At 48.1% G+C, this 14,706-nt stretch overlaps 2 protein-coding genes across 2 annotated transcripts; one reads left to right on the top strand and one right to left on the bottom strand.

Moving 5' to 3' along the window:
* Nucleotides 1–1,366: 1,366 nt before the first annotated feature.
* LOC137916533 (transmembrane protein 151B-like) lies at nucleotides 1,367–3,767 on the bottom strand. Its single transcript, XM_068759523.1, has 2 exons — nucleotides 3,606–3,767; nucleotides 1,367–2,953 (listed from the first exon to the last, which is right to left on the bottom strand). Exons 1-2 carry the CDS (start codon nucleotides 3,765–3,767, stop codon nucleotides 1,367–1,369), a joined length of 1,749 nt encoding a protein of 582 aa, XP_068615624.1.
* Nucleotides 3,768–5,044: 1,277 nt separating this feature from the next.
* On the top strand, nucleotides 5,045–14,430 carry LOC137916531 (RNA polymerase II-associated protein 1-like). The gene is made up of 26 exons (XM_068759521.1): nucleotides 5,045–5,234; nucleotides 5,367–5,515; nucleotides 5,593–5,685; nucleotides 5,819–5,978; nucleotides 6,110–6,274; nucleotides 6,409–6,654; nucleotides 7,277–7,392; nucleotides 7,498–7,596; nucleotides 7,780–7,881; nucleotides 7,956–8,123; nucleotides 8,235–8,414; nucleotides 8,505–8,639; nucleotides 8,713–8,883; nucleotides 9,023–9,180; nucleotides 9,437–9,607; nucleotides 9,704–9,902; nucleotides 9,979–10,088; nucleotides 10,218–10,413; nucleotides 10,602–10,748; nucleotides 10,968–11,110; nucleotides 11,404–11,836; nucleotides 11,957–12,075; nucleotides 12,154–12,385; nucleotides 12,472–12,648; nucleotides 13,562–13,618; nucleotides 13,817–14,430. Exons 1-26 carry the CDS (start codon nucleotides 5,045–5,047, stop codon nucleotides 13,964–13,966), a joined length of 4,266 nt encoding a protein of 1,421 aa, XP_068615622.1. The 3' UTR covers nucleotides 13,967–14,430.
* The last annotated feature ends 276 nt before the right edge of the window (nucleotides 14,431–14,706 follow it).

Raw genomic sequence — 14,706 nt, 5'->3', positions numbered from 1 at the left:
AGATGTTGATGAAACACTCCTGCTTGCCGTCCACACTCGTCTTGAGGCACCGGAATGGTTTCGGGTGGACAAATTCAACGTCCTGTCCTCTCTCCCGCTCCATAATCTTAATCTCCTCTTCATACCTTTTCTGGTTTTCGGGGTCGGATAATTCTTTGGCAAAATCCGTAAAAATTCCCAAAAATTTCTCGTCTTTGAAAGCTTTTGACAATTTGTCCATTTCCTCCGCTGTTATGTCCAGGTCTTTCAGTTCATGTCCGAGTTCCATTCTGTAGATAACGAGGAAAGACAAAATACAAATCCGGTGGATGACGTTAATCTCTCAAGAAACTGTCGTTAAAGCAGCAAAAATAATCCGAGAGAGAAATTAGCTGAATGTAAAAGAGTGCAAAAAGTCGTCGTCACCGTAATCTAGTAGAATCGGGAGCTGTTCAGCATCAGTTCAGCTGCTGTGTTGATGTAACTATGGCAACAGTCAGTGGTGCAACATGAAAATACTTCCCTCAGAAACAAGCGGACAAGCTTTGATGAATAATTTACAAATACCGGCCGGAGTATCTGTAATTATGGAATTAATTCAAACACGGTTAAAAGCCACGACAAACGTAGCTGAGCGTGTTAAATAAACATTTTAAATATTTTGATTAACGAATAATAATGATAATTAACGAAATTTGTGAGGACACAGTAAGTAAATACATTTAGTCTGGGTTTTATTTATTATTATTTAAAAATGTTGAAGATAAAGGCACCTCGAACTGTATTTGACAGCAGTTTAATATTACAAAATAAAAAAAAGTAAAGTAAATGTGCAAACGGGCATCATGTAAGAAAAACATAAATAACAACTTATGTCTATAAAAAATGAAATTGAATCGAAATGTAACAATGTAAACACCAGAAATATGAAAATAATAAAAAAAATGCAGAAGGGTGCAGAACACAGCAACACAATAAAGTCCTCATTGTCCTGTTCTTCTTGTATTTATTGAGGGAGTTCAAAAACAGGACAGAGACGCTGACAAATAAGGAAGCAAGATGTTTGGCAAACAGCGTTGTTTGTTCCCGGCTGAGGAAACCAGCTCTCGACCATTTAGTCTTTGCCGCTGGCAAACTGTGAAGGAATGCCCTTTATATTTAGTTACACAACACAGCTTGTCACACTTTCTGCAACCACATAGACAATTGTATTTCAGTAAGAATATAAGTGTGACTCTTTTACCATTCTATTAAAATAGACACATTTTGTTTTATTATCCACAAATCTATCTATCTATCTATCTATCTATCTATCATCATGTTCATATTTACAGAAGCTATCCTGTCTAAGGATCAAATTGTGACCAATAATAGCGTTGAAAGCCCTTCACAGAGCCGTCTCCACGCAGGATGGCCCTCTCCGAGTGATATAACGCCTTACTTCCCTTCCATCTTCCTCAGATCGATGCACGATGAGAACTGGGAAGAACCGGGCATCCCGATAGGTCGGCGGACTGTCACTGAGTGCCAGCTGGCTGGAGTCGGAGCGGCGGCACGGCCCCTCCCCGCAGCGGGGCTCAGACAGGTTGCTGCTGCGGCTCCTCCACAGGGCCACGGTGCAGTGGGAGCCGTGCATGCGACAGAGGGAGAAGCGGGACGTGCCCGGCGAGAGGTGGGAGTGGAACAGCGCTCTGCGGCAGGAGAATATAGAGGAACAGCTGGAGCTGGTGGCGATCCTCCCCCTGCCTCCTCCTCCTCCTCCTCCGTCCGGATTGCTGCATTGCTCACAGTTGTCCTGGCTCTGCAGGGCGCCGTAGCTCCGAGATGTTCGGCTGCTGTCTCGGAGGAAGCAGTTTGACGGCGCGCTGCGCTCCACGTTGAGCAGCATGGCCTCGGAGTAGCTGGGAACCACATGGCGGTTGCAGCGTACGTGCCACTCTAACTCAGTGCTATCCAGCGTGTCTACTCTGGGAACAGCACAACCGGCGTCGCTCCCCAAAGGCCTGCCCTCGTCTGAGGAGGGGCTGCTGCCGTGCCTGTAGTCCAAGCCGAAGAGCTTCTCTACGCGGTAGTGCGCGTAAGCAGTGCGGTACTCTATCAGCACTCTCAGCGGCCAGGACAGCGTCAGCAGAGCGGCCAGCCAGAAGGCCGCCTGAGAGCTGTACCAAGGCATCCTCTCCGGATCAATGCAAGCGATCAGGTTCTCTCTGAAGTCCGTGTTCTTCAGCTGCATGCCCTCCCTTGCTTCCATGTAGTCGTCCAAGCCCTCACTTTCGGAGAAGAACCTGGCCCTCTGGTTGAGGTAGTCATTTTCTGGACCGGCTTCAGTGAAGCTGAAGCATTTGGTGAACCGTAGCCGCGTTGCTCGGCGCTCCTCCAAGCCTCTGAGGTCGTGCGACACATCTTTCATCCCACAGCGGCTGTAGTCGAACTCCCCCTCGGCGACATGGGTGTTTACCCTCTCGTGGTACACCTGGGCGGTCGTGTAGGCGTCCCCGTTGCGGTACCGAGTGACTTGCCTAGTCCGCCGGACAAAATGGTAGCTGACGGCCTTCCACCAAATGCACGGTTGGGCCTGTCGCATGCGCAGGACGCGCTCATACACGCCGCCTACGTCCGCTCTGCACTGCAACTTGTCCCCGGCTCTGCAGTGCCAGCACTCCACCATGTACGCAACGTAGAGCATCACCAGGAAGGCCAGAGGGAGGTAAATGTAGCCGTCCGAGCAGGGGCTGTCGTGGTAGATCATCGAGTGCCCTCCCATTCCGACGCCAGAGGCCCCCCTCAGGGAGGAGGGGAAGGAGGCCGTGAAAGAGGAAGTAAGTGCCGGGTTGAAGCTGATCTTAGTGACACGGGTCAGCTGGCACCAGGCCACCACGCCCAGGCAGCTGTACATGAGACAGGAGAGCAGGAGACAGCGCCAGTGGGACGTCCGGCAGACGCAGGCCCCCAGGGACTGCGTCACTGGATGCTGCTGCTGCAGAGGGAGAGAGAGCGATAGACCGATGAAGAGGAGGCACTTATCGTAATGAGCCCCCGAAATGAAGCAGTGACATCACGACTTGCAGCAGAATCGGTCGGTGCTGCGTTATACGCTGTGAGTTACCGCTGATACGTTTATGGAGTGAAATGATTTATGCTGACAAGCAGCCCATTTATTACTGAGCTCACATAAATCACATAAATACTCTCATGTACACATTTTATTTCTTATCTATGGCTGGCTACTTATTTAATATCACACAACGAAGAGTCAGTAAACACAAAACGGTATGATGGTCCAAACGCAAACATTTAAACTTGCACTCATCGGACAAATGAACGCCTACAGCCATGGTCTGCTTTTGTGTTTGGTTTGTCAGTGAGTCTGTTTCCGTCTAACTTCTCCCTGCAGCTTCCTTCCTCCCTATTCAGAGAATCAGGAAACATGTTATTACAATGCATGTGTAATCTAAATTTAATAGGCATGTATGATGCACTTTATATGAGTTGGGTTTTGCAGATTTTTTGCATTTTCTTGCACTTTTCAAAAGTGCTTATTTATCTGAACTATTTCAATGCAATGCTTTTTTTTTTTTTTAGGTCTAATTTAGTAATAAGATAAAGTCTGGCATGTGTTCACAAACCTCCTCCTCTCGGACGTCGCTTCCAGCCGGTGCCTCCTCTACCTCCTCCTCCTGCTCCTCCTGCTCCTCCTGCTCCTCCTGCTCCTCCTGCTCCTCTCCCTCGGCATTACCGGGAGCGCTGGTCGCCGTGTCCTCCGCAGGTCCCAGATCAGAGGAGAGCATGCTGCTGCACTTCTCGCATGTCAGAGAGAGATGATAAAGGCACCGTTTTCCTTCCTCAGCGTGCTCCCCCCTTTCGAGCCCCTTCCAGCCTCACTCCGTGTGGGGCCGGAGCCAGCAGGCTGCTGCTGCTGCTGCTGCTGCTGCTGCTGCTGCTGCGCCGAACCGGGACCCCGCGGAGGTCCGGTCCGACCGGACTGAGGGGGGCGGGGTTGAGGGATTTCACCGCAGCAGAGGCAGCAGAGGTTAACCATGATTCGGAGAGTTAAAGCTTATTCTCAAATACCTGTTTGATGACCTGACATAGTGTTTATCCGGGTATTCACGCAGCTCTCCAGCGTCCAGAAGCAGACAGGAAGTGCGAGATGCTGCGTGGGGTCTGAGGTAAACCCTGCCAGCAAAGGGCGCCAATCCGAGAGAGTTTATTATTTTGATGGCAAACTTCTCAAATTTAAATAATCATTTAAGACATCTAAACCGCGACATTATCCTATAATCTTCCACAGAAGGATGGATAGTGTAGTCGGAAGTGTAGTCGCGCGACTTTTATTTTGAAGGCTGAGTTCGGTGCATCATTGAAACTCTTCCGTGTGACCAAACGAGCTTTGTGTATCACGGATTCAAGGTTAGCTAACGCCAATCTAAATACTTCAAAGCATCATAAACAGACGCATGACAAAAATATTGATGCTTATTGTGTTGGGTAATTTTAACTTTACTATAATTACATTTGAGCCTTCGGGCTAGCTTCAAGCTAACGTTAACTGCGTTTCATTCGTGACCAGCGTATCGGACGCGCGCTTCCGCGCATGAGGTGTTGTTTCTTTTTGAAAACAAAAACAAAAACACAAATCGTGATAAACAGACAATAGCTGTTTCATTAGCAGAACTTTGTTGCCTTGTGTCACACTTGAAACTCGTAGATAAGGTTAATTGGCCACAATATTTGACCAAGTTAGGTCTTAAACTGAGCATAATTTTAAATTCACTCTATTTTCTTTAATTTAATTAATTAATTCTGCAGATAGACCAGCGTACAAATCTAGAGGACAAATCTAGAGGACAGCTTCTGTAAGTGTCAGCTGAATTAAAACACCGTAGCTGCTGTCCTAATGGCATAAAAGTCATTTTTGCGGGTCTCGTAATCAAAAAAACTTTTCACCCGTGTAGTCTTAAGTCATTCAGGTAGGATTCAGTTACCGGTATGTGGTAAAGCATTCATTCAGACACACGTTCAGAAACACTGGCATTAAATGCGATCCTTTGTGTCCTTCAGAGGGATGTTGCGACGTCCCGATCCAAACGATTCCGAGGCCGATCTCCTCAGAGAGCAGCAGCAGTTCCTCGCCTCCGGCGCCTCCTCTGCTGCCAACGTTGTCCGGCGTCCCGACAAGAGGAGAGGCCAGGCTGGAGGTGAAGAAGAGGAGCACGATGGGGACGAAGAAGAGAAGGATGTGGTCACCATGGAAGGTAAACGACATCCGTCTATTGTCTTTAACATCGGAAATATTCATTCCAGAATGGTGTAATTTTTTTCGGTTATGTGTGAGTATGCTCTATCCGTATGTAAGATTGCTCAGTCAGCTTCTCTTACATTTCTAGATCTCCCAGACCAACTGCCATCTCTGACACCAGCCCCCCGTAAAAAGTCTCGATTTAAAGCCGGCTGTGTGACTTTCAAGGACGAGGATGCCGAGGAGCGACTGGACAGACACGACGCTCACGTCAGCGCCGTCCTCTCCAGGATCGTTGTAAGTGCCCGTTGTAAAGTGTCAGGTTTCAATCGTCTTATTTTACCGATGGATCTGCGCCATTCTTTTTTTTGAAGGAGAGAGATATCAGCTCAGCTCCAATATCTCTGCCAGCGCTTACAGGCGTGGCCTTCCCCAGAGTGTTGCACCGCTCCGAAAACAGCTGTCAGGTAAATTATTTTCAAGGCCAATGCTTCAAATCGTATCGTTTTAGAATCTTTCAGATGTTTAATTCGTAGATTTATTATTCCATTTCCAGTAATTGAGACAATAAAAACATGTTAAATTTGTCTTTACAACCAGTTGCCGCTGTCGATGTCCGGGGGGAAGAAGAGTATCTTTGCACGTCAGATTGCAGCTCAGAGAATCGAGGCGGGACAGACGCCTTTCCTCGTCGCGCCTGGAACCGCTCTGACCCGTGAAACCAGTATGGACACAGATCAGGGTGACGCCGTCGATGACCGTAAGTAGAAACGAGCCGTGTGATTATCATTAGCACGGCTTCGCTCTTTCACCACATAACCTGCTCCTCAGGGAATTTACTTGATGCCTTTTTTTTTTCTTTGTCTCCTCGCATCTGCCCCCCCTCGCTAGTGCAAACGACAGATTCAGGCCCCAGACTCATGTCGGGAAAGGGGCTCAAGGGTCCAGAAGGCTCCGCGGAGACATTACGGATCCACAGGGAGAACCAGGCTAAGCTCCGGGGAATGTCTCGGTCTGAGATACTGGAGGAGCAACAGAAACTCTTATCTCAGCTCGGTAGGCGATGACGTCGTCGACACGGGGATGTGATCTGTGTTGAGTTTGATTCTTGCGTAATCAAATGCATCCAAACCATTTTTTTGCATTGTGTTGGCGCCGCTGTGTAGAACACAATTACTTCTGCTTCCCAGATCCGGGACTGGTGGAGTTCGTTAGAGCTCGCAAAGCCCAGAGTGTCCCGTCCTCAGCCTCGCCATCCAAACAGCCCCAGGGCAACAGCGGGGAGGGGGACTTTACCCTTAAAGCTGTGAGCAGGGAGTCACACTCCTCCGTTGCTGCTGTGTCTCTGAAACCCCAAGAAGCAGCGATGGAAGGGGAGGAGGAGGAGGAGGAGCAGATGCCTCCTCCTCCTCCTCCTCCTGCTGCTGCTGTGACAGGTAGGATGGATTCAAGATAAGCACATGTGAGTTCTATTTACCCTGCCATTTGCTAATAACATCTGGAGCTGCTGCAGATGTGCTCAATTTATGTGCCTGACTCTGCTTAATTCACATTACTATTAAATTATTGCTGTAAAGTCTGAGTGTTGTAGAATCAGCTTTCTTTGCCTCCCCTCCAGCCTCAGTCTCTCTGCTCTCTCCTTCTCTCCTCGCTCTGCCAAAGCCGACATTTTCTATTTGCATAACTAAAGATAGATGCTTTTGCTACATGGCTAAAATCCAGATCATTGATTTCACTTTAGCGGGATTGGCAGAGAGACCAGGCGGAGCCAGAAATATCCACTCTCTACAATTACGTTTCTGCAGATAATTCAAGTAAACACTTGAAGAAAGTGTCATGGATAGAATGGAGACAGATCTTACCTCTGCGTTTTATAACATTCTATTTTACAAAGATCATGAATCAGCTGAGCTTTTTCTATTGTTGCTCGATTTTCTACATATCATGAGAATTATATGACAGAGTCTGAAGTCCTGCAGCATTGTGTCTGTTTGCATCGTGCCTACTTTGGCGGCCGCTTACTTATGTCGCTGTGCTTTTCCCTGTCTGTGCGTTCAGGCCAGGATCTGCCGGTGAAGCCTCAGAGGGAGTGGGTGCACATGAATAAAATGGAGCCAGAGAAGCTGCAGTGGATGAGAGACTTGCCTGCACCCAGGAAGAAAGGAACCAAGGAGGTAGGGAGATATTGCTTAAATGACTAAAAGAGCCGAAATAAGCATTCGGTCTTTCCTGTACTTCGGCTTTACTGGCAGTAAACACAGTCTGCGATTTCTCCGTAGGCCATGCAGGCTCGGTTTGACTTTGCGGGGGCCTTAATTCCACTTACTGAGGATCTGCCCACCCACTTAGGCCTGCACCACCATGGAGAAGAGCCCGAGGTCAGTCAAGAAAACAAAAAAATGCTGTCTCACGTTCATCTTCAAGTCTTGAATACCATTAATAAAGCGTCATTTTGTTTTGCATTCAAAACAAAAAAAAAATAGAGGGGCCGACATACATTTTAATATTTTTCAGTAACAACACAAAAGCATGAATCATGACTTTGGGGATTTTGTCTCCAGCGGGCGGGATACTCCCTGCAGGAGCTGTTCATTCTGTCTCGCAGTCAGCTCATCCAGCAGAGAAGTCTGGCTCTCAGCACTCTCGCCAAAATTCTCTCAAAGGTATGGCTCGCACGCGTTTACGCCGCTCCGCGTGTCGTCAGCGTCTCCGTCGTCACGCCTGCCTCCTCCCGTAGGCTCGCGCCGGGGCCTACGCGTCCGACCTGAAGGGCAGCGTGACGTCTACGCTGCTCGACGCCGGCCTGCTCTTCCTGCTGCGCTTCGCTTTGGACGACGGCGTGGAGGGGGCGATGTCCGCCGCCGTCTATGCGCTCAAAGCGCTCCTTGTGTGCGGAGACGACGAAGTAAGACAACTCGGGAGTGTGACGTCGAAAGGGAAAATGAAATGATGCGGACTGTAGCTTCCTGAAACAACGTCTGGTTCCTCATATCCGGAGTGTTTTTTGCTCCTCTAGGAGTGCCTGGACGGCACCTTCTCCTGGTTTCGTGGCCTGGCTTCTTTCCCTCTGCTGCCGTCGGCTCAGGAGGAGGAAGACGTCGAGGATGAAGGGCTGCCAGAAAGTTTGAGGGAAACGGCTAAGGAGAAAGAAGAGAGGACGAGCGATCACGCCGTGGCCCGGCAGGATGTTGTCAAGGTGAACAAGCGGAATTCGTCGGCTTTGGATTCAGCTTTTCCTAGATTTGACAGTCTGTCGTGACGCTGCCTCTCCTGTTTTGTCTTCCAGGGTCTGTTAAAGATGAAACTTCTCCCCAGGCTGCGTTACATCCTGGAAGTGGTGCGTCCTTCTCCTCGGGTGGTTCAGGATGTCCTGGCCGTCATGACTCGTATCGCAAGGCACTCATCCTTGTCAGCCACGCAGGTACGATTCTAAATCCCAGTCCCTTAATCTGTAAACTGAATCCGTCTGTATCTAAAATGCGTTTCACTCTCAGGTGCTGGACTGCCCTCGCTTGATGGAGACGGTGTTGTCAGAGTTCCTTCCCTTCTCTTGGACGGCACCGTCTTCGCCCGTTCCCCCGTCTGTTTACGGACTCCCTCTGGCCAGCGCCGTGAAGATGCTGAGAGTGTTAGCTACCTCTGGCAGACACGCCTGCGCCAGACTGGTAAGTGCTTTCATATGAGTGGGGCAGTGGCCTCAGAGAGGAGTGATGCATGCGTGTCGTTCATATTAATTATATTTGCTACCACAATCTGAATTACTCCATTATCCTAACGGGCGGGCGTGTTTTTCCCCTCTCCCAGTTAAACTCTTTTGGACTGAAGGAGCGCCTGCCTCATCTGCTGAGTGCCGATCCCAGTGAGCTGCTCCTAGAACCGAGCGAGGCCCTCGGGATCGCCGCCGAGGCCTACAGGCTGTGGGCCGTAGCTGCCGGCTACGGACAGGCATGCAAATTGTACATGTAAGAGGAGGCTGTCATGCGGGGTGCAAAGCGGAATTAAAACAATCACACAAGCGTCTGTTTAAAAGGGTGTTTACGATGCTATAGGAGTTGTGCACGTGGTTTTCTTCAGAAGCTGGATCGGAAACAACTGGACTATTATAGGTTCACATTCTTCAGGCCGTGAATAGAAGTCCACTTGCCTCTGATTCAACCTTTGAGGATTAGTCCACCACGGTCTCTATACCCATAAAGTGACTGCCTTTGTGTCCCACAGAGACCTGTATCCAAGCATAGCAAAGGCCTTGCAGTCCGTTCACAGGCTCGTGTCCCCGTCAGAGCCGCTGCTGCCCCTGCAGCTCCAGCGGGTCCAGGCTCTGCTTTCCTCGCTCACACAGGTCACGCACACCGCTGGCAGCCACCAGGAGCTGCAGGCTGCTGTGGTCAGGTACAGATGAGGATTTATGCTGCCTTATCATTCCGCTCTGTGACACGGAAGCTTCACACGAGCCACGTTAATCCCTTTGAAATCTCACCCGCTCAGCTCTAAGGGAGAGGAGCGCCCGCCTCCTCCTCCTCCGGTATCCTGGGGTCAGGTCACAGGGTTGAAGGCGCCCCTCTTGGGGCATTTGAAGGGGTTCCTGAAGAGCCTTGATGATCCCTTTCAGAGAGAGAGCAGCCTGACCGTGATACCCGTTTACCTGGTCTACTTGGAATCTTACTACCAGCAGTTCTCCAGACAGGTAAAAAAAAAAAAAAAGAAAAGCAATATAAAACGCAAATTGTCAAAGGGTGATTACTAAAATGTGATGTCTTCAGAACTGCTTCAAGCCAGTAGAGACACTTCAAGAACTGGAGCAGCTGACCTCGGAGGTTCTCCTGCCCCTACTGTCCCACCAGGCTGTTCAAGGACAGATGAAGAACCTGAAGTAAGTCTCAGACAGGTGGCAGTACTTTTGCTTATCTGCTCTTGAACGATGTGAATAGCACAGTCTGAAAAAAATATCATAATTTCTAATCTTATTTTCCTTAAAATGTGTTTTTCTTTTCACACCAAGGTCTTCCTCTGTAGTATGTAATATGAAGTCTGGTCCTTTGGACCTGGAGTCCACTCCCAGCCTCCCCGGCTTGTCATGCCCAGGATGGAGGGACCGACCAGGGCTGGTTGCTCCCAGCTCTCCCTTCCCTCTCCTCACAGGCTTAGCGCTCCTCCTGGAAACGATCACAGGCATCCACAAAGGCCTTAGCGGCAAGGTGGGTCTCAGCGAAGAGGAGAAAGCGCTCCTTCAGCCAGATATGAGGAACTAATCAGTAAAGTTTGCCTTAAGGTGCACCAGGGCACTTAAATGTTGCCCTTTCACTGAACTAGGAGCACATCCAGGTGTATTCTGCTGCTTAATTATGTTCATCTTCCCTTGTCATTGTTTGTTCATCCTCTCTAGTTCACTGGTCTCCTGCTGTCTGATGCCGTGCACGGCTATTTGCAAAATTGCAGTCAGGCTTCACCCACCCTGTCTCACACCAGGGGCTGGCTTCTCCGCCACGAGCATCACCTCCTCTACCTGCTGCTCAGGCTGGCCCTCAGGCTGGTAGGCGCCAACGCAAACACTCAGGAACACTATTCTGGAGACATGAAACGCGCCGTTTAGATTTCGTTTCATTCAGCAACTGTTTCCAGCTGAGTTTAGTAATAATAACATGAATAATTAATAATGATAACAATATCATTCCGGTTTCATCTGTCACATACTGATGGTGCTACACTGATGCCATTAAGATGTGTGTTCTTTTCATATCGCCGTTTTCAGGTCCCCACTGAGCCACAGATTGCCAAGCATGCCCCGCTGTACCACCAGGTGGCGCTGGTTCTGCTGCCATGGCTATTGCCAGGCAGCGAGTACGTGGCACATGAACTGCTTTCCACCATCATTTTCAACAAGGACTTTATATCGTAAGTTTGGAATTATTATTATTATATTCTTTTTCTTTATTTTGTTTCATAGAAAAGCGAATGAAAAATTATTCTTGTAAATGAGACACACACACACACGCAGATTCACTCACGCACTCGCACGCTACGGACAATTTAGTGTAACCAATTCACCGAAAGTGCATGTTTTTGGAGGCGGGAGGAAAGTGTAGAACACGGAGAATCTATTTTAAATTAAATTGAGTTGGGACTGTGTCAGGTGAGCCCACATCCTTTGCCGCTGCAGTGCCACTCAGTTTCTCTTTGCTCTCCAGAGAGGGCCACAGCGGAGGACCTGAGGCTTTAGAGATGGGGGAGCTGAGGCTCCAAGAGGGAATGCGTCGCCACGCCTCTCCCTCTTTCCAGACTGTTGGAGCTCTCCTGAGAGAAGCCTGTGTCCATCTGCCGTCCATACGAGGGTGCTTCCTCACTCACCTGGCCCACCTTGAGCCATCTGTACTGGTGTCCAAAGACGCTCTGCTCGGCCGCAGCCCGTGGATCAGCTCTCACCTGCTCCCGGAGCTCACCGGCCCCACCTTGCCATCCGATTGGCCGTTTCTCCCGCTCCTCAACCTGTATGAGCAAGCAGGTGTGTCAGACGGTGGAGGGCTAGTGGTGGAGGAGCTCCCACAGGGGGCGCTGCAGGCAGTGACCCACTGTCTGCAGTGGCTGCTGCTGCTGGAGGTCTGGAGAGAGGAGGCTCTAAAGGTACGGAGTCTCGTCAGGCCACGTTGTTTATGTAGCACAAAATCAATTATTATCAAAGATCAATGTTTCATTTATATTCATTGTTAATTCATCCAGAACATGTCATGCTTCTTTTTTTAGGTGATCCCTCCTGTTGCCAAGCTCGCCCGCCTGTCCTGCGTGTTCCTGTGTTCCAGCGACTTGTTCCTGGAGACACCTGTTCAGAAGCTGACCTGGGGTCTGTTCAGACTCCTGACCAGGCCAGTAAATGTTCATGTCCTAGCATTGAAGGCTAACATGACTTAGCTGCAGCCGAGCTCAATCTCTTTCATTTACAGGCCATCCAGGCTGGACTCCTTGGACTTGAACGTCCCTCCTCCGGGTCTTGCCTCCTTCCAGGACCTGTACACTGCTCTCCTGACCCAGTATGAAGCCGTGTCCTTTGGAGACCAGCTGTTTGGCTGTTGGGTCCTCTTACCCTTGCAGAGGAGGTACAGCGCCACCATGAGGCTGGCTGTGTTTGGCGAACATGTAGGGATGCTGAGGTCACTGGGGGTCACGCTGGAGCAGGTAATGAGGTTACTGCTCTTTATGGTCATATGACACGTGACTGTTTAATGTATTATCTCTCTGACTCAGTCTTTCTGTTCCTGAAGCTGTCGGTGCCAATCGAGAGGTTTACATCTCCCCCTGAGGACTCCCTCCCTCTCCTCCGTCTCTACTTCCGCTCTTTGGTAACAGGGACCCTGAGGCTCCGCTGGTGTCCTGTCTTGTATGCCGTCGCCTTGTCTCATGTCAACTCCTTCATCTTCTCGGAGGACGCTGCAGCACAGGTTCGAGCAGCACGTGGCGCACACACACACACACCTCTGCATCGACTGTAAATCATTTTGCGACGGCAGTTACTCTGGATTTAAGAAATGACTCCAAGCCTGTCTTGCTTAATTTGTTGTGTTATATTTATGTTGAGAATGCGCTTTGTGGTTTCCTAAATCATCCAGGCTGCCTCCGGTAACGATGTTTCAGTCTTTATCTACTCAACACCCTTGCAGATGTTGTTCTCCTGAACAACTGAAAAAAGCTGATTTATTTCCTCATGTGTCCTAATCCAAATATTTAAAACTTTAAATGAACTTCATTGATCTTTTTTTAAGATACCGTCTTCATCATACGCCGTGTTGAATGCTTGCATTGCATGTACACGTTCGCGTTTATTTAAACAACATCCAGCTTCTGCATAATCTTTTTTAATCTGAAGCAACTATCTTATTTAAGTTTATTCATTCATGAAAAAAAAAGATCTTAACCTATTAATTTATAGAACACACCAACTTATTTTATTCATTGATACTAAAATATTTTCCTCTCAAATTCAGTTACAACTTCATCTATTTGAGTTGCATGTTTGTGAATACACAATGACTGAAGTATTATTTTTTTTTAATTCTGCTTGCCGGAACACAGGCACATATGTTCTTTTTTTTTTTTTATAATGCGCTCATATGAAGCCATCTTGAAAATGACGGAATCGTGTTATTGATTAGCCCGGAGGGAAACCGGAGCCTCTGGGTTTGTTTTAAATCATCTACTCCGCTCTTTAAGACTTGGGGTGTTAATATCCCAGAATAGGAAACACATTTAGTGACTTCACTTCAATGACATTATTTAAACACACACTTAGAGCAGTGGAAAAACTTTCTTATAGATGAGAGGGTAGTTTTATTTAATCTCCTTGGCCTTTTCCAGGAGGTTGAAGCGGCTCGACACAGCATGCTGAGGAAAATCTACTACCTGACTGATGAGGTAATCTCTCCTCCTCCATGATTTAGGTTCATGTGACAAACCAATTTCCATGCTCCTTTTGACCCCCACATCTTCCACGTGATCGTTTTTCTGTATATATCGTTTTATACTTTGCTGTTATAAGTTGTTTTTACACCAGCGGTTCTACTTCTTCTTCGTCTCACCTCCTCCTCCTCCTCCTCCTCCCTTTCTTGTCAGGTGTTAAGGAACCATTTGTTGCTCTTCCGTCTGCCACAGCAGCACTCAGAGTTCGGCTTCGACGTCTACGATCAGCTGCCTCCCATCAGGGCAAAACGTCTGGAGAGCATCCTCAGACAGCGGGACAGTGGCGGTGACAAAGCAGACTGAAGATCAGAGGGGGAGCGAAACAATGCAAAGACGAGATATACAGGGGGGGTATAGTCTGGGACTGAGAGTAACTGGAAGTACAGAATAGAGCATGATAAAGAAAGGTTGGTGTTGGGAGACAAAGGGAGATATTCCACTAATGTCATCCAGATTGGCCAGAAGAATATTGGATGAAGAGATTTAGATTTCGCCAGTAGCATAAAAAAAGAAAGAAAAGATTTTCAGTCACTTTCTTCTTGTGAAATAAATGTTTTCATTTGTTATATAACATGTAGAAAATCATCTGACATCTGTGCTCAATCCTGCCTTAACTGAAACACGACCAGTCAAGTTGACCCGCAGATTAAATCCAAGATTAATTCATATGGCGTGGATGCAACGTAGCATCACTTTAATGTTATTGTGAGTCTGATGATCTTAAAAAAGCAGATCCTGACAATTCTTTGTGTCTCAAATGAACTACTGAACTAAAAGTGCCTGAAATGGTCTTTTTTGTTATTTCATGTGCAATCTGTCGTGTATTACTGAATCCCCATGAATCATAATACCACAATCTGTGCGACAAAACAAACATGCTTTCAGCGGGGTTAACAAATGAAAACCACAGGTAAAAAACAACAACAACAATTTAGAGATTGGGGGTCTGGACAACTAAGATAATTAGAATGCATTGTCCTCTTACAGCACCATTGATCAATAACCCTCTGAAGTCCTTCAAACACAAAAACAGTTTCATTGCA

This window comes from Brachionichthys hirsutus, unplaced genomic scaffold (assembly GCF_040956055.1).
Source record: "Brachionichthys hirsutus isolate HB-005 unplaced genomic scaffold, CSIRO-AGI_Bhir_v1 contig_584, whole genome shotgun sequence".
Taxonomy (NCBI): Eukaryota; Metazoa; Chordata; class Actinopteri; order Lophiiformes; family Brachionichthyidae; genus Brachionichthys; species Brachionichthys hirsutus.
The sequence above is the reverse complement of the archived record's forward strand: the minus strand, read 5'-3'. Positions and strand labels throughout refer to the sequence as shown.